Source organism: Gallus gallus, chromosome 3, assembly GCF_016699485.2.
Source record: "Gallus gallus isolate bGalGal1 chromosome 3, bGalGal1.mat.broiler.GRCg7b, whole genome shotgun sequence".
NCBI lineage: Eukaryota > Metazoa > Chordata > Aves > Galliformes > Phasianidae > Gallus > Gallus gallus.
Window position 1 is genome coordinate 63,160,289 of NC_052534.1, and position 19,889 is coordinate 63,180,177.

General features: G+C 40.2%; 1 protein-coding gene across 4 annotated transcripts in view; it reads left to right on the forward strand.

Annotated features, from left to right (window-relative positions):
* Window positions 1–956: 956 nt before the first annotated feature.
* Window positions 957–19,889, forward strand: part of ROS1 (ROS proto-oncogene 1, receptor tyrosine kinase) — an 83,619-nt gene continuing 64,686 nt past the window's right edge. For 2 of the 4 annotated variants that reach the window (XR_005858072.2, NM_205257.4), the window contains exons 1-6: window positions 11,798–12,102; window positions 13,808–13,861; window positions 14,961–15,020; window positions 15,622–15,648; window positions 18,732–18,792; window positions 19,463–19,611. Coding sequence is in view for 3 of the 4 variants with exons in the window: in NM_205257.4 (NP_990588.2) it covers window positions 11,989–12,102; window positions 13,808–13,861; window positions 14,961–15,020; window positions 15,622–15,648; window positions 18,732–18,792; window positions 19,463–19,611 (465 nt within the window). In the remaining variant the exon portion in view is untranslated. Of the gene's footprint in view, window positions 1,049–7,165; window positions 7,279–8,936; window positions 8,983–9,210; window positions 9,306–11,797; window positions 12,103–13,807; window positions 13,862–14,960; window positions 15,021–15,621; window positions 15,649–18,731; window positions 18,793–19,462; window positions 19,612–19,889 lie in introns of those variants that run through there. The other 2 variants (XM_046938527.1, XM_046938528.1) reach the window with 2 other exon arrangements.

Sequence of the window (19,889 nt, forward strand, 5' to 3'; positions counted from 1 at the left end):
GGCACACAGTATCGTAGACATGCAGGATAAAACCGAGAACAAGATATGCAGGGTACTGATCCCTGTGTATCCAGGTGCTGCCTTTTGCCAGAAGGGTGCCTGGTGGCTGCAGGCAAAATCGGAAAAGGAGACAGATGGAGTAGAAGCCTGAGATGTGGCTAGGTTTAGCCACTGTGTATAACTTAGGGGGAGCCCCCAGTGTTGAAAATTGTTAGGCTACAGCAAAGTCAGTGCCACTGTGCTATGTGCCTAAGCCATAGCTATGGCATGGCTTAGGAAGTCCAGCAAGCTCTTTGAGGGACAACTGGATTATTCTGATCGTGTAGAGCACTTAATGAACACAGCATACTGCACAAAGACATTTCAGCCTATACAACACCATCTTCTATTAATGTCTGCATACCACTGAACTTGGTGGAGATGGACTGACTTCCAGGGCTCCCGAGAGCTTCTGAGAATTCACAAAAAGTAAAGACTCAATGTCTGCCCAAGCCTTGGTTCAGCTGAAGCTCATGCTAGAATCCCCTTCTTGCTTACTGCAAGCAGACCTCTCCAGGTGTGAAAATGCAAACCAGTGCAGGAGCAAGGATGTTTGGAAAACTTTTCCTCTTTTCAGGTGTTTCTGAGCAAGTGACTCAGAGGATGCAATAACTTTAGAAGGTGTCTTTCACTACTTTAAGGGAAATATGAAGTAAAAATAAAATAGAAAAAAAAATAATTCAGAGAGAATAAACAGCTCAACTACTCAGTCTGCTGCCTGTACCCTGGCCAGTCTGGCACTGTGCAATGATGAGCATACATCCCTGAATGAGGGGAGAGCATGAACATTCTTTGACAGTGAGAACATTAGAAGAGAAACTGTGGGAAATAAGTGCAGGCAACAGTCTCCAGCAGGCTTTGAGACTTCCGTCCTTATTTTCAGCAGCAGAGACCTCATCTGAGTGGGTGGAGCAACAGAGCTCTTGGCAGCACCAGCACGGGACAAGCACGAGACATTCGGACTCTGAAGAGGACACGGGACCTCATTCACTGCAACAACGGCACTTGGGTATGACTCTACTGGGAGCCGTGTAGGGGATGAATGAGCACCCTTCATCACTTTAATTACTGTAACCTATCCAATCTTGTCACCTTTCATGGTGTAATTATGCGATCCAGCTCAAGACTGATCGCTTGTCCCACTGCCACACATTCTGCAGTTTCTCACAGCTGCTGGGTAGCCTCGTGTCATCATTTTTCTTACTGTCACGTGGAATGAAATCAAGTTTCTAATCATCTTGGGTTTGGAGATAATCAACCGAACGTGCCATGCTGTCGTTTTTAATTCTGTCAAGAAATATGGGGCAGAATGTTCCTTTTCATTTAAACATATTGTTTTAGGGTTGCCTTGAAAAATATTATGATCTAAAGATTCATGACATCCTTTGTCAAAACAGAGCCTACTATTTTATAACTTGCTAGCTGGCAGTATCCTTGATCAATTTGTCAGTGACAGAGCTCTCTTTGCTTTTTATAGATGTTTTAAACAATTTTCCTGTCTCTGTAAGGTAGTAGCTCTCATACATTTAAAAAAATATATATGTACTTTTTCCCCTTTAATGCATAGGTAGTATGTAATTTTTAACCGTAGCATGATTTTGAAGGGGGAGTTTGCGGCTGGATTTCCACACTCTGCATTTTTTTCCCATGAAAAACAAATAGTCTTAATCGTTTACACATCTTTATGAAGCTGCAACAAAGCAAGGGCTAAGAAATGGCTTTTGCCAAACATGAGGCAATCCAGTGGTCACTTACTGGGATAACCAATTATGTCTGAGTCACATGCTTTTTTAATAGTAAAGACAGTAATTAGTCTAGTTACATTCTTCCAAGCAGAAGTGTGGAGTATTGGAAGCTGAGCACAGTGAGCAGGGTTGACACCTTTTGATGTTGTGTGCACAACTCTTTCTGTCACACAAACCAGAAAGGGCAGTCTACGTTTTGTTTTACTGACCACTACACCTCCAGCTATACAAGTCAGAGCGTAGAGACCTGAAGGCAAATGCAGGGGTAACCTAAATGATTAACTAATTTGTCTGAAATTAGCTGTTTTACACCAGATCTAGCCCTGCTTCCTAATTTCAAGTATTCACGATACATTGAGGTTTTTTTTTTTTCTTTTTTTCAAGTGGTGTTGTAAACTTGGGCAGAAAGTCTCATAGGCTGAAAAGTAAGTCCAGAGACCCCCTTATTTTCATGTAGTTTATTTCCCTGACAGAGGGATTAATTCAGTAATTAGTAATGGGTGGGACTGTGTTCCCTCCTCGTGCTGACTTCAGATCCTATGGAAGTCGGCATTCCTCAGGAGCTTCACAGAAGTAAGCCAGTTATGCATAGTGGAGGCATGGGTCATAAATCTGCAATAATCATTATGTGAGGAGAAAAAGCTTCTTGTGCAACTTTTCCACATAGCACTGGCACATTACACCAATGAATTACAAGGTCAAATTCTTGTAATTCACAACCGCCACAGCTGTAGATTATAACTGTATACATAGTTTAAGGGTTCACTGTCAATTGCCTTTAAGGCCAGGCTATTTATTAAATGTTAACAACAACAAAAAAAAAGATAAAATGTCATCTGTCCTTGTAAAGACTGGTCATTGTGTCCATTTCTAAAATAATTTTTTAAAAAATAGAGGTTGGGGTATTTTCTCATATTTTAATTACAGCATTCAATGTTATTATTGTGACTGTGTGGAAAACAAGAAAAAGAGAGACAGTCTCCCCTTGTTTCCTCAACAAAGACAACTATATGGTGGAAAACTATCAGGGTTATCAATACTCAGATCAATTTTAAAGCTTAATTCCTCATAGAATAATAAATGACCAATAATGTGAGATTTTTTATGATGTGAAGTTAGCTTTATGTGGACATTATCATTTCTCAAATAGGTCTTGTCAAAGTAAGAGCTTCGGGTATTCTTTTGTCTCCTTTTCATTAAAGATACTATACTCTTAGTTACGCAAGACATGCGTGGTGGTGGTTGTTTTGGCCTGGGGGTCCTCTACTGGTCTTAAAGGATGTGGTGGATTTTCAGAATGTGATATCTGAAGATGTGACCCAGTTAAATTGTCTTCCTATGCTTGAATTCAGCCTATATTTTATTGGTTTGCTCTATATCCACTGAAGCACTTGTCCACCATGATTTTAGTTGCAGGGTGGTGGGGTCAGGTCCACTGCTTCACATGGATTCAACGTGGGAGTTCCTCTCCCATGGACTGCCCACCTGCATAACACATTATGTTCTGCATAATGGCAGAACTAGGGCCAGGGCCAGGTTTTCACTGGGTCAGACAGAATCCAAGCTTTTACTTAGAAAAGAAAGAGGTCAAATGGATTTTGATTCGTTCTCATGGTGTAAGCTTGTCCCTCTCCTACAGTCCCACTGACACACCATCATTATTAGGGATTAAGTGTGTGATAAAGCCAGTATAATTAATGGTCAAATATCCTTTGTACCTCTCAATATACAGGAGTAGGAAGCCAGGCTGCTCCTCAGCTTCTCCTTAGTTACAAACCACTGTTGGTAGGTCAGCCCACACTGGTTTCCTCTGGATGCAGGGGCTGGCATTGGTGGACCATGAACTTTCACTTACTTTCTTGCTTCCTAAAAATTCCTTGATGTTTCTTGTCTTGGAGGCTTCTTTGTTTTGATTCGTGGAATTACATTAATGCGATACAATAGCAAACACTGAAGCAAAAGAAAGAAAAACATCATGTCAGAGATACCACAATCAGAAAATAGTGATAACATTTTCAGACAATTGCTCTACCAAGTGAAGGTTAACTTGTTGCTACACAAGAAAAGAATGTAAATCTATTTTATTCCACAGTTTTTATAGAAATACACACATCAACTATTTCTCATCTGTACCATCTTTATCTGAAAAGCACGTGAAAAAAAAAAAGCAGTATGTGCCCGAATAGTCTTTCTGAACCTGGAAACTACCTAAGGAAGCATCTCTCTTTCAGAATAATTCCTTGTCAGTCTCTATCTTCAGCTTAATTTTTGGGCCTAATCCAAAGCATCCCGAGGATACCAGGATGTCTATGCTGACATCAGCACCTCATTTTTTTGGGTTCTGATGTCTCTTGGTATAGTGGTTCATATATTACTGTGCCTGTATCTCTCTGCTCTGCTCTGCTTAGCTTCTGCAGCTTTCAGACTAGCAGAGGAGAGCACATACCTGCACCTCACTTATTTTACATTCACTTAAATTGCTGTTATGGTAGGTGTGCAGCAGCAGCAGGACTGTGAACACCAGTGTCTCTGGAGGCCTAAGATGTGGTCTCCAGCAGTCTCTACTGTAGATTTCCAAAGGATGCATTAGCTTTTTGAACAGAATAGTCCTTCTCTGGTTTGCAATTTAGTCCATATCCTACACACTGCTAGAAAAGAAAAGAAAATGAAGTAGAATCTTCTCAGGAATAGTTACTGCAGTATCACTTGGTGTAAAATAAGCAATGCTGTTGTATCTGATATGATCTAGAGATTTTCGCTTCCTCCTGTACTACTTTCTTCTTTGACTCTTTTCAGCATCAAGAGAGGTATGGGTGCACATGTGTTTCTGCATGTAATACTGGAATAATGAAATACTTTTCACAAGGCAGCTTATATCTCTAGTCTTAGGAGCATTAACTAACGAACAGGTGTGGCATCCCTTGTTTAGTGCTTCCTCTCTCTTATCCTGCTTTACTTTGACATAATATTTGTCATTCTTTTGCAAATCGTTTGGGAGTCCAGATGTGCTCACAGTTAAAAGCCAGTCCTTATAATCTGTATTAATGTAACTCAAAGAGGAGGTCAAAGCTCTATTGTGCAAGATCACATTCAAATACATCATAAGCAGCAGACCCTGCTTGCCAGGCTTCTCTCTATTAAGGGACAATGATGTAGTCTTAGATTTAAATTTAGCTAACAATAGCAGCTGTTATAATGAAGGTTCAAACCAGCAGGGTCAAAGTGTCCCTTTCTTGGCCTTACTTCCCTTCTTCCTGGTACTCACTCACTTGTGTTGAGTCAATTCAACTTGCTGAATTGCAGAATGTTTTCTTGACAACAAGGTGAATGGCTTTCTGCTGTATAAGGAGCATGAATTATCTCAGTGTAGGATCAAAAAAGAACCAGAGCTGGTGTAAGGGCAAACAGATGCACAGCTAGGGCTGGGCAAGTGAAATTTTGGAACATGGTGAGGTAGAAGTGGGGTGAGAAAACTTGAGGAGCAGGATTTCTCTTTCACAGAGAAAGTTTCTCTTTCACTACTCTCTTTCACAGAGCCATAAATCACCTCAACCTCCGCATGTATCCTCATCTTTAGTTTTCATTTTTGTGTGCCTGGCCCTGGCTTTGACTTGGTGTGGGGTGACAGCAGCCTGCCTGGAACCCAGGGCACACCCAAACCTGTCCCTACCTGTTCCCTGGGGCTCCCCTCCATATGCTCAAGACTTGGACCTTGTATCAGCCCTTGGATTGTCAGCCTGTGTCCCAGTGATACCACACAGGACTGGGCTCCAGGTCCTTGGTGTGTCCCTGTCCCTAGGGAGGTGCCTGGTTCTCCTGACTGCCAGGCTCTGCCCTGGGGGAATCCCAGAGCATGCTGCCCCAGCCCTGGGTGCAGCTTTGGGTCTCCTCTGTGACCTGTACTTAGCTGATGAAGCCAAGACCCAGAGACTGCTTGTGGATTAGCAGAATTTCTGTGGGCCCCTGCCTCAGTCCCCACTGCCTGGACAGGGACCTTGAGAACCAGCAGGTGCCAGAACTGACATTGTGCAGCTATCTCCCAGCACTGACCCAAGTCTGGAGCTGCCAGAGACGCACTCATTCCTTTCTCTCTGCACGTGGACCTGGGCAGCAGTCCCCAGGAGCATGACAGCTTTGTTCTGAGGAGATGGAGCCTCTTCAGCCATGGCAACTGCTGATTCTTCAGATGGGCTTTGAACCTTTAGAGGATAAATCCTTAAGAGTCAACGTGGCTGTCTGTGATGTTAGCACATGTTAGCAAGTCAAGGCAAAATAGTGTCTTTCCCACAGCATCTCTCTTCTGACCTGCTAATGTCTTTGAAGCTTACACCCTGGGTTACCATCCCCAGCAGTTCCTCGCATTAGTAGGTCCGGGAGGTTTTTCCCTATTGAGCATTTCCCCCACAGTGCATTTAGTTTGAAACCCTAGATGGACAGGTTAGTGTAGTGTATCCAGACCCTTCCGCAGGCAAGTGAGAGGGATGGTCACACCCAACCTCATTCATTTCCCATAAGTGGGTTCTGCTGTTTCTCAGGCTGTCACAGCCTCCACACTCACTTCTAGACTCCTGGCGGAGCAGTTTCTTTTCATGAAACTACTGGGAGATGAAATGTTCAGGTATTTCAGAACACCATGGAAACCAGGCAGTACTAGAGTGAAAGCCTTCTGTGGAAGATGTTTGTGAAGACTGCTCCAGGAACCTGTACAAATACCATGTAATCCGTACCACTGCTGCTGTTCCTTTTGCCTTCTTCTCCTAATCTTGGCTTTATATCTTGTCATGTGCTAAACTACTTGCTTAGAGTAGCAAGTCACCCCCTCTGTAGTACACAATCTTCTTTTTGTTCTGTTCCTCTCCAAAAAAACTTCACAAGTCTTTTCCATGCAATCCCCCTCAGATATGCTGCATATAACTGTCTTACGCTTGCCCTGCTGCCTTGTGTGCTGCCTGTGTGTGTTGAAACGTAGTCGTCTCCACATTTCAGAATTATAACTAACAATTGGAAGGTACCTATTAGCTAATACAATTGAACAAATCACTGAAGAGTTCTGTAAACACATTGCCAGCCTATCCTACTTAAAGCAACACTAAATGAAATGCAAGCTTTATCTACTTAGCAGCAAGGTTTTTATTCTCACTTTGTTAGCTCTCTTTCTCCCTGAAGTTGTATAGGGTAATTACAAAAACACAGCTTTGTAAGCTTTGATATATTGTTTTGTTGTTATTTTTTTTAGCAAGCAAGAGTATTTTTTAAGGCTGATTTTGTTTGTGATTAACCATAATATACTCTTGTCATAGATCCATGTTATTCTTTAGCATTCCTTATATTTTCTGCCCTGGCCTAGCTTTCAGATCTCTCACTGTAGTTAATCCCTACAGCTCAAACTTGCCTAGTCTGAAATCCATCATTGTGCTCCGTTTAATGAGACATTTCTCCAGTCATCATTACTGCAGATCAATAGAAACAAATCCCTGTCTCCTGACTGGTTTAGGTAAGTATCTCACGCATGACTGTCTTTCCAATTCGATCCAGTTTAACAGTCTGCTTTTTTTTTTTTTTTTCCCTTTCCCCCCTTCCCTAATCTGCAGAGACAGATATAAATCTTGAGCCAGACTCCAAGGGGCTTCTCTTGTATGATTTTCCCTCTGTTTGTGCAAAGGACTGTCTGTGACTGCCAGACAAACAGCTGCCTGAGCAGTTGCACTAACAAACAGAAGAGGAGGAAGGCAGGGGTAGTGGAGGGAGCTCTTTGCCCGTAGGGTCCTGGTTCACTTACTCTGCAGAGAAATTCAAAAGCTAATGAGGTCCCATTGCTGGGGGGAAAATGAGAATAATCCACAATATTTGGAAGAGAGTGAAAATCAGTCACCATTAGTGAGGGCTTCATATCTGCATATCTGAAAAGGCTATTCCCAACAGACAAAGGGGTTAGACACTGATAAGTAAAACTGAGATTTTCTTTTTATTTCTCTGCCCTGTAAGCCAACTGGCTGTGGGAATGACAGTCTCTCCTTTCTCACCTCTCCCACCCCATCTCCTTACCAAGACCAGACCTATGAATGTGATCCCAGTTTCCGGGACTTTTCATTGTTATGTAATTGGGGACCACCAGTCCAGACTTGACACAGATGTTTGGGGGCTTTGGACTGCCTCCTCAGCCAACCCCTTTTTTGTTTTTGTGGTCCTTCCAATTGCTGCTGTGCACTGTAGTTCTGTGAAACCAAGTGTAGGCATATTCAAATGGTGGTCACGGCTGTTTCCTTTGGTGGGGTTTTAGGTGCCTGGCTCATGTGTGGGAGCAGATTACAATTAGATATCTACAGTGGGTATTACCTTGTTCTGGCTGCCCTGCCTTTTTAATGGAGGTCACTGCCACCAGGACAGGGGTGATGGAATGGCTCCTGTGTTGGGTTAGCCTGCAGCTGCCCTGAAATTTGGAAGCTTTCACTCTGGAGTATTAAAACAATCTGAATGTGGCATCAGCTTTTGTTAATGTATTGGGCTATTGCCTTTGGTAGTCTGCAAGATACTTCCCAATTGATTGCCCTGACTGTGAGGGTAACACCTCGTGTCTGTACACGGGAGTTAGAGTAGAGGAGACTGCCAACCCAACTGAAGCACTGAAGCAAACAATTTCAGTCTTCTACAAGTCTTCTTGTAAGTGCATGGGATCCCTAAAACTTTTAGATCACTACCCTGCATATATTATACTATCCATGTATACATACAAACAAACATGTTCATGCTCACATGCAAGAAGGATTTGTCTTATCATGGTCATTCCAAGTATAAATAAGATGTTTTTTCTCTTGCTGGCAATAATAATATGTATTTTTCTCAAGCTCTTATTCATTATGTCAAAGCTGATCATTCATCTGCATCTATCACTTTCAAAGGAGTTTAAAAGGTGAATCCTCAGTTGGAGAGATACTCCGATATATTTACTTCTGTACAAATGTGGAATCATAATGAGAGTTTGTTTTTCTCTTTTATTTGCTACACTTATTTTACTGCTCATTCATACTGTTCTCTTTTGCAGGTCGTAAAACTCTTTTTTTCCCCTTTCCTGGTCTTTGTGGTGAAGGGAACAGTGTACAATAAGTAGAACTAGAATGAAAACTGACAAGTTCTATTCATGTGTTCTCACAGATTTTGGATCCCTAGTTCTGTGCCAGGATGCAGCTCTATGGAAGAGGTACGCTTAAAAATAACAGTTAATATTCCATCATTTAAAGATTTTATAAACCTTCATTTTAAGTCTCGGCTTCTAAAACCCATAAACACTCTCTCACTGGAGGCAGTTTCTTGATATTTAAGTGAAAAATCCGGAGGCTCAGATGACTGCTCGTGTTTGATCAGTGTGTTAGAAGGAAAGTAAACAAGAAAGAAGAGCTTTCAGTGCTATTTTTTTTTTCCCCGGAAGGTCCTTGTTTACGGCATGTTGCAGTGACACCTGGTGGAAAAGTATTGGAAGTCTAAGAAAAATCTGGTTCTTAAAATGAGCAGATAATTTGCAAGGTACTTAATATCAACTTTGTTAACTACATTGCAGTAATGGTTGGGGCTGGTTTGAACAAGGCGTGCATATATGTATAAGGATGTGCAAATGCTCGCTTCCAAGAACTATCAGCATCAGTAAACACAAATCTTTTTAGTTACAGGGAAAATGTCACATATAATTGATAATAACCATATTTCCTTGCCCTGAGAGTCAGATGCCAGCATTTTATGTAGCTGCCAATTTCTTCTGTTTTTTTTTGTTTTTGTTTTTGTTTTTTGTTTTTTTTGGGGGTGCACCTTTACTACATTACTAACCAGGATCTTAACCTGAACCTTCCTTCTGCCTCCCACTTTTCCTCCTTATACAGCCCCAAACAAGACCAAAGACAGATCCTCCATTGCCTCAAACTAGTTCTTCCTATCAGTCAAGCCTCCCCTTCACACATTGCCCAGCCTTACCTGCATCCACTTCAGGTCCCTGGTATCCTGGACATCAACAACCTCAGATCTGTGAAGAGCCTAAGGTGTCAGACCTTTGCTGTCAGACCTTTGCTTCCATCAGGGTAGTAGGAGCTATAGCTTGTGCTGTAGAACATCTTCAGCTCCTATATTCAGTGTGACCTGTGCCTTGCCAACCAGCTGCATCTAGCAGGTTATGTTATAGAGTGGGGGCCTGAGATCAGTGGGGCTATCATGGGGACAATATGATCCTCCAGACCTTAGAAGTTCAAAAGCATGGTCACCAGCTGTTCTTGTGGGAGCCCAGCACAAGCTGATCTGTGACATTTCCAGCCCCTGCCATGGGCAGTAAATGGAGTAGATGCTGTTGAGAAAATCTGGGAAGCAGCAGCACAGGCAATCCTTGTGATCATATATTCCACGGATAGTTTAGGAGTTAGTAAAAGGTAGGGGCCCAATGTTTTGGCAACCCCCCTTCTGGAATTTGATAGAGTTTTAAGTCATGAATAAGAGTTGTATCATGATAACTCTTGGGTTATCATTGTTATCAATGGTCTAGATGTTAGGATACTGACATGGGTATATTTAATTTACTCATGCAGACCTACTAGCCCTAAAGACCAAACCTTGAGAGTCCTAGGATCTCCTGAAGTTCTACCCACAACACATACTTCTCTGCCTGTGGAAGACATTACAGCCTACAGCTGCGTGTTGCCAACTCCCTCTTCAGACATACTGTTCTTGTGAACACTGACAAAGCTTCTTCAACCAGGCTGAGCTGGATTAGCAAAGAGCTACTCTTTAAGCAATCAGACTGACCTCGTTTATTTTGGCTGGAGCTAAGGAGTTTCCTCTTGAGCAGCTTTGCTGGTGGGTTAGAGGGGGGCAGCAGCTGTCTGGAGTGGAGAGGTGGCAAAATGTTGAAGGACTGACTTCCCTCCCTCCACTGGCATAGCTGGAAGCGTACAGTCTTACTGTCTGCAAGGAGTTCCCTTGGGCAGCAGTGAGAAAGCCCCTCAGGGCTTTCCAGAGCAAATGGATGAAAAGGAAGGATCCTGTTCCACTAAGCCCTTTCTTCCCCAGGCCAGGTGCTTGGCAGTATCCCTCAGATCCCTCCAGCCTGGATTATTCCTTACTCCTGCCTCAGTAGAGTTGGCTCCTTTCACCCACCACACTTGAGCACAGCAGCACACGGAACTGTGCTGTGATCTGACTCAGAGACAACAACTTTGGGTTAATGCTAGCCAGTTTGTTTCTCTTGTTGCTGGGTTAGCGTTAACCAGATTCTCAGCCTAGTTCATTGCATGAATGCATGGACATTTGCTTGGCAAATGAGTTGGGTGTGGGAAGGTGGAGAAGCATTTGAGTATGAGGGGATAATCACATCGATGGGATGTGACAGTTTGAACTGGTCTTTAAAATGCTATGTTACTTTTGTGCTTGTGTATACATGCATACAAAACCACACAAAATGCATGTACAGAAATAACATAGCATCTATTTATACATACAAATATGTGAGCTGGATTGATTTCTTATTCCAGTCCACAGTTACTTTGTGGATAGCTCTGCTAGTACAATAGAGATATGCACAGGCTGGAAGATTCAAGTATCTCAAGCCTGAATTCCCACTGACTTCTTTAATACTGCTGTCCAACCTGATGAAGGACACTTTACCCCTCTCTAAATCAGATACATGGTTTATCTATCCACTTTTTTTCCATCATACAGGCATAAATATATTGAATAGAATTAATTAATATTTTTATACTGACTGATACGACCTGTAGTGTTCTAACAAAGTCACTCATAATCATGAACAAATGCACTCAGTTGTAGACATTTGAAAATGCATGGCAGTAGGTAGAAGTTAAGATTAGGGCACTTTTCTCCATCTTTCCATTTCCGTGTTGTTTGCAGCACCTGACTGAAAGCATTGTGCTTAGTTTCCTCTTGACGTTAATGATATTTATGTAAGGAGATACGCTGACTTTCATTGGTCACCCCTTTTGTTTCAGTGGTTTAATAAGAAACTGTGAAATAGGTGTTGTGCAATTTCAAAGCAACTGCTCCAGGGAGCAGAAAGGTTGTTCAAGGAATGGATTGTAAACAAAGAATTAAAAATATTTAATAAATACTAAAGTAGAAATTTCGTAGTCGTGTCTCTGTCACCTAGACTTGAAGGAGTTTGTATGGCCAAGCCAAGGAAGGAATCAGACTGCCAGATGAAATTTCTCAAGTTATGAGGAACGCTTGCCTGCTGCTGAACAGACTTGGTGCTTTTTACTTCATTTGGATTTCTGCTGCATATTGTTCTTTCTCAAAAAATTGTCAAGACCTATGTACAAGTAACCTGGTAAGTTCTGAAAGACTGTACTGAATCTTTTGAAACACATCTGGTTTTTAGCACTGTGAGAATTTTCAGTTGCCTATCAAGTTTTTAATTTTTAAATAGTATATTTGAGTAAAAGCAGAGTATGAGAACTAATATTTTACAACTGAACTGGTAAAACCTGGTAAAGAAAATATCCCATTAGCCAGACTGCATGAGTTTTCACTTTATGCTTTTGTTTCAGCAGATCCCAAGATTACTATAAATTCCAAAGACCATGGAGTGTGGAGGAGAGAAACTTTTTTCATTCAGTTTATTCACTTTACTTAATGGTTTCTGTCTAGTCTGTGATTTTTCTTACGTAATCCTAGAGAAACTGTAAATACCCAGCTGCTTCCACAATTATCCTGAATTTGTTTCAGTTTCTTTCTTAAATTTCTTAAATAATAGGTATATCTTTAAGAAGTAAAGCAAGTGGCTAGATCCTTTCTTAGTATTCCTTTGAGTCAAGGGGAATTCAGTACTTTTCCTTCTACTGATGCACAACAAAGATAAGCAGAAGCTCACAAATCCAAACAATAATTCTACCTCAGGCTCTCAGGAGTTACCTACTTGTTTCTATTTGCTTGAAACGTTGATGTGTTTAGAAGACCATGTACCTTTGCTCTGTAAAAAGTACATTTTGTGCCTCTGGGCTAATTGGCTGTGTAAACCTACTGCAGGCGGTTATCACCTGTTCCATTTTGTTTCATACATTTGCCTGATGGTTCCTTTAGAACTATTTCTTAACTCCTGCACCAGTGAAAGAGTTAATTATTTCCCCCTGTGGAAGCCTAGAATGCAATGATGACTTTAATGGGGATCCTTTAATTTAAGCTTAAATTAATTCAGAATAAGAAATGAGTTGCTCTTCCTATCAGCTTTGAAAGACAGGAAAATCGCATTCATGTTCGGTGAATATATTGTGCTAGGGATTCAGTCTGAGAGCTGTAAATCTTATTTTTCTTCTTCAGTCTACTTGTTGTGTTCACATTTACTTTGTGACAGCTTTGTGTGGGTCTGGGGTTCTACTTACTGTCACGTTATCTGTGTCCCAGAATGTAGAATTTCTCTTCCTGAAGACTGTTTTGTTAAGAATGATCTTACTTGCTCACAGGACCAAACTTAAGAACTAGCATTCAGCTTTTCAAAGGCTCTTAGATACACCCCCAAATCATTTGTACTTCACAAGAGGTGACTGGTTTTACACACTTGGAGTGACGTGGAAAAATAGGCTGGGAAGAACTTCTGGCCAAAGAGGAAGGCTGGTCACCATTTGGCTGCACAAAGTCTGTCAAAAGGAGGCCAGACAAAAGGCAATTAGCTTGAAGGAAGGTCTTTTTGCTCTCTAGAGGTCAAAGACACTTGGCTTTGTCATTTATGCCCTATTTACTTACGAAGCATTTGTTATTAACTCAGTGAACCAGAATGAGGGGATGAGGGCCAAATTCCTACCTGAGATAATAAATGTGTGCTATTTGATTCTACCAAATCTTCTTTCTTGCAGTTCTCTGAAATTGGTCTCAACTGGGAAGCTACCTGTGTGTCAGCAATACATTTATTCATATGACTAAACATGAGCCAAAGAAATTTTGTTTTACAAGAAATCAGTGTTTTAATTTAATAAAACAATTGGGGGGGGGGGAGAACATTTTGACTGTAAAAGTGTATATGTTTTTTCCTCTTGTAGGAAGGAGAACTTGGAATTGCTAACCTTTGCAATGTTAGTGACATCAATGTGGCAGTGAGTAATGGTTTGCTTTGTTAATTACTGACAGTTGGCATTACTGCTATTTGAATAACATGAGTACAATGGCCATATTGTCCAAGACCAGATGTAAATAAGATGTGTACTTAGATTAAAGAGGCAACTATCAGTTTTTTCGCTTAAAGAAAACTCTGTATAGGGCCTGACTCTGTGTCTGGATTTTGTCTACAAAATTCATAATCACACTGATTCATAACCAGTAGTTCTTTAGAAAATGGGGCAAAACCAGTGTTATCCCCCAAATATAAATCATTAAAAACTTTAAACCAGCTAGTTTTGTACTGTTCAATTTTGCTTATTTTGTTTTCTCAGTGGTCTAATGGGAGAAAACCTAAAACAATTATTTAAAATTTAGAGTTCTGTATGAGTTCAGAGGTTTGTACTGATACCAGGAGACTCTTCAGCTTAACATGAACTTTCTGTACCAGCATTCTTGTAATCCAATATTCTCCTACTTCCAATTTCAAACACAAGTCAAGCTGGTAGTTATATATACTCTTAGAAGGGCTACGGAGAATTCAGTCATCAATATTTTCTGCAGAGATTAGTGAGAAGCAGTCTCTCAACACTGAGTATCTAGCAAGGCTGGATCTTTTATGATGCTGGGACCATAAAAGGTTGTGTTGTTATGACAATACATAGCACAGTTGACTTGACTATTTGTTCATTGTTATCAAGTCTTGTTATTTTTTTTTCATGAGTCTTTGTAGTACATGATGTCAGAGGCTCCGGCTTCTAAAGTCATTCCCCTCCATCTTCCCTTAAAAAAAAATGCACACAACTATTAAGAGGTGGATGGGAGAGAATAAACAAGACAAGTCCAAAGTCAAGTTCAAATCACGTGGTATTTATTACACCTTTGAAAACATATCATTTTAAAGACTGTGCCCTTCCTGTTGAAGAGCAGGAGGCTTTTATTGAGTGTCTGTGCTTGGCTGTGTTACATAGTGCTTATCTGTTACTTCTTCCCCATGAACAAGTTGCTTTGAGCCATTTTCCTCTTTAGCACTGGACTTTTCCTTCTCTTTAAAAATGTGACTTCAAAGTCTTTTTAAGCCAACATCTATCTTTGCAGTGTACACAGGGATGTCAGTTTTGGAATGCAACAGAGCAAGTCAATTGCCCACTGAAATGTGTGAGTATTGCCTTAGTGTTGGTTCTATAAGACTTGTCTCCTGCTTATCAAATGGCAGATGTGCAAAACCTAATCAGAGCAACATTTCTAAAAAAAGATATGAAGTCTATATTTTTTTCAGTGCATTTATAATTTCTCTGTTCAGAAACAAATCACAGAATATTACAAGTTGGAAGAGACGCAATAGGATCAGTAATAATTCTTGGCATAGCAATTACCTGTAACATCAAAAGTTTAAATTCTGTTTGTCAAAAATTTGGAACACTTTACAATTCATCAAGCTCAACCACTTATCCAGGCTTTCAAGCACTGAGGAAGAATTAGCACTTCTAAGGATTTTACTTTGCTGGGACCTATCTCATTTTTAAATGCAGATGTATAAGTAGAACATATCTTCCCTAGTATGTGGTTGTTCTTTTTTTTTTTTTTTTTAATGTGGCTTTTCCTTTTCACCATTCATCAATACAAAGACTCTGTAGTGTACTTTCACTGTACAGAAATTAATTAATTAATCAGAAATTTCTGATTAATTGGTACCTGTTAAAAATACTCTGATTATATTTATGCTAATCCTATGTTTCACTTATTTGTTTCTTGTCAGAACAAGACATACACCAGAGAATGTGAGGTAAGTTAAATGCTATCACACTGACACAGACTTAAAATAATCATAATTTCAGCTCCTACAATGTTTATACATTTCTAAAAAATACAGTGTAAATACACAAACATATCTATCAATCCAGTTCTAATTGTTCTGTGTTCCCTAAAGCTGAAGAATGAGTTATGTATTTGAATATACAATCCTTCTTTCCAGCGTATTTGCTAAAGACAGGTTTGCATTGAAGGCTGCTCTGTAACAAGGAATTCTGCTTTAAAGAAATCTGTCTGATCCCACCAGCATGAGACACAATACAGACCTACTTAAGCTATTTTTTAGGCTCCCCCAGGAGTTCTGTTCTATTCAGTTTTTCATCGATACTATCAAGGATGAGCCCATGAGAATGCTTACTAAAGCCTGAATGAGACAGAAGGGGAGGCTAAACAAGAAAGAATGGGCAAAATACATTCCTGACTGGATAGAGGACATGAATTAAATAAAATGTAATTCAAGAATGTGTCAATTAGAGAATGGGATGTGACACTGATGATGGCAGGACTGCAGCTGGGACTGCTGAGGCCAGTTGCTGTATCCAGATGGAGGTAAGCAGGCAGCAGAGGAGCTGGAGAATAAACTGGAAGACTGGAGATGTAATTGGAAGGACGGATTTTTTGGAGGGTAGTAGTGTGTTTTTTTAATTTGTGAAACTGCAAAAAAATAAGCCAAGTGGTTTACAAATAAGATGGTTTGGAGCATAGCAACCGCCCAATAAGTAACCAACTTACTTCTGTAGAAATACATCATCAGTGTGGGGTGTTTTTGGTTTGTTTATTTGTATGCTTTTGCTTGTCTGGCCACACAATGTGCCAGTTAAATTCACAAACTGCAAGGGCTTTTCGGGATTATCTTTCTGCTGGATCAGCTGGCTGATTTGACTCCTCATGTAGTGAGGCGAACACCATGTACTGCATGCAGAGGATCAGATCACTGCAGTCTGTGGGAAAGGAGGAGGAATAAGAGTGGGACTTCTCCTTTAGCACTGACTCAACTCTGTTAAGTGACTATACGCCGAGACTAAAGTCCAATTGGCATTACTAATTGCAGTGTTACTCCTGTTGAATATTGTCTCTCACCTAGGAACAGAGAACTGGCACTGAATTTAGTGGTAACATGCAAAGAAGGGGCAGTTACTATAGGTAGAGAATAAATTCTTGTTTTCAGTCAGAGCAGATGGCAAATTTCCCTCAAAATTTCTAAGAGCTGGAGCTTCAGTAATCCTCTTACATCAAGCAAAAATTGGATTTATGGTGCTGACAAAGATCAGAAGAAGAAAGGAAAACAATGCAAAATACAAGTTGTTGAAAATGTCTGCGATTAGTGAAGTTGAAAGTACTATGAATCAACTTGTAAAACTGATGGCATGATCCCCCATTAACCAGGCAGTACTTGGTTGTAAAGTTGCAGCTTACAGCTGATAACTAAAGTTTGCTATTACCCAGACCTTTGCCCGCTAATAATCAAGATAATTCGTTTGGAAATATTTTTTGTTTTCTGAACATGAAAACTTTGGGAATACTTTTTAAATGCTTGCGTATGGCATGTACTGCCTAGATGTGAGATAGCGTATGATACACTACTGAACAAGCTTTTATATCCATCTCAGCTGCAATTGTGAGTTGTCTATAATAACATGTATTATCAGTGCCTGTAAGGTGCCAGAAGTGGATATCCTGGAATCATAGAAAGTGCCTCTGAATGATCTAAAGGTTAATTATCACTTGAAAAATGGCTGCTGTATGAAACAAACTTCAAGATTTATAGGCTGTGTAAACTCACAGAATCAAATGAGTCCAAATACAATACTAGCCTAGAAAAATGGAACTCATCACTTCTCAAAAGTTCTGAATTTTCCAGAGGCTCTGCCTTATAAGTAATTTTTAATCTACTGAGATGCATCTGGAAAATGTTCCTATCTCTTCTTAACTTCTCTACCTATAAAGCATGGTAATGCTACTAGATTCCCTACCTAAATTGAAACCTCTTATGAGTTTTGTATTTTTAAGATGTGAGTGTGATGAACTCGCTGCTCCAGGGTAATGCCATGATTATAGTTCTTGGACACGGCTGTAGCAGGAGTAGTAACTGGCTGTGGTTAAATTTGTCAGACAGTTCAGCGCTATGCAGCTGTATGCTCACTCACCTCCACACTGGGATGTGGGAGAGAATTGGAAAAAGGATAAAACTTGAGGTACAGATAGTTTAATAGGACAGAACAAGGAGGGAAAATAGTATTAGTAATGATGATAAAAGAACATACAAAACAAGTGATGCACAATGTAAATTGCCCGCCACACACTGACCAGTGCCCAGGCAGACCCTGAGAACTGGACTGTCCCCACAGCCAGCTCTTCCAGTTTTGTAGTTCTGCATGATGCCATATGATGTCCTGGTTCTGTCCCTTCCCAGCTCATTGTTCACCCCCAGCTCCTCACAGGCAGGGCACTACCAGAAGCTTAGTGTAAACACTGCTCAGAAACAACTAAAACATCATGTGTTAACATTATTTCCATACCAAATCCAAAACACAGCACCATAGCAGATACGAGGAAGAAAACTAACTTTATCCCAGCCAAAACCAGGACATAAATACTATCAAGTAAGTGTGAATTAGCCAGGGCTACTCTGACAAATTATTGATTTCAACCATTTTGAAAATTCCTGCTATGAAGGTGCTCCATTCATGAAAAATAAATGAAGCAGGAAAGAGTGAAATACAAAATGTAAAATATATAACTAACAAGTTAAAAAACCTTATTTCCTAACTTCACTGCATTCTGCTTCCAGCTTTAAAACAGCTCCATATTTGTGCTTTCCACAAAGGGACAGTGTGTAAGGATGAAAGCCCCAATTCAGTGCTCAGTGAAATTGACAGAATACCTTTCAGAAAACTCTTTGGAATGAGATTATGGTTCTGTTACTTTATTTTTTTTTAAACCACATAATTATTTCCACAAGATTTTTATGTGTTCAAAATGCCCACAGGATTTGTATGCATTTGAAATGTATGTATTTCCACAAAACTAACCAGTAAGTTTTGTATTCCCACACAGACAGTTTCCTGCAAGTTTGGCTGTAGTCGTGCAGAGGATGCATATGGTGTTGAAGCACAGAGTAAGACTGAGAGTAGTCCTGTGTCTGATTCACATTCTGATAAATGCTTTTTTCAGATTACTGCTTTGCTTCACAGTCTGAATTTCTTTGGAAAAAAAGAAATAGATATCCTATGTTTTTGTTTAATCAGAAGACAACCATTTCCTTCTATTTCTCTTATAGAAATGAAATAACACCATTTTCCCCCCTTCCTTTCATGTACCTGAGACTTCCTGAATCCAATCTCAACTATTTAAGGTGATACTTTATAGCGTGCTCATCCTTGACTTCTATGTTGAAATCATTTCCAAAAGCTCATGTGATTTACATGGTTAAATTTGGGCTAATAGTCTAGTTAGGGTAAGCACTGTTGAAATAGACCTCCTGAAAATCCTCTCTACAGAAGTCTCCCATACCTTCTCTAGGTTTCTGTTCAGCAGACATTTACCAGGTACCTGTAACTACATATGCATATACCTAAGTGCAGAATTGGTCTTACCTTGGCTTTCAGTGAGCTTGGCCCAGTTCAGGCTTACTTATCAAACTATGTATAAAATATCTTGTGATTTATTTATCAATATTTAAAATAAATTATTTTCTGTGCTTCATTGCTGTCAGGTGTGTGAAGTAATATGCCCAGAGATTGCCATGAAGGGATTCTTCTCACTCTTAGGTTGTATTTTCCCCTCAGACTGTTTGAACAAGCCTGGAGCACCATTTGCATCCTCCATTGGAAGCCACAATATCACACTGGGTTGGAAGCCAGCTAATATCTCTGAGGTTAAATATATTATCCAGTGGAAGTTTCATCAGCTCCCTGGAGACTGGAGATACACAGAGGTAAAGAAAGGCAATTCCTTTTACTATGCAAGCTTTCCTTGGATTTATAATCCAGTCCTACTTCACTGGGATTAAAGAAGAAGGTCATTTATTAACAGAGTGTAATCATGCCAAAAAACATGTGAGGAAAGAAAGCAATAGCCAGATTTTGGAACAGAAGTGGCTGTAATTTACTGGTGAATTAGGTGATTGCTTTATTGTTTTCTAGCAATTTGTTAAGACCAGTAAATCATGTTAGGATTCTTAGTGTACTCGTAGGGCACGGGTTATGTATATAA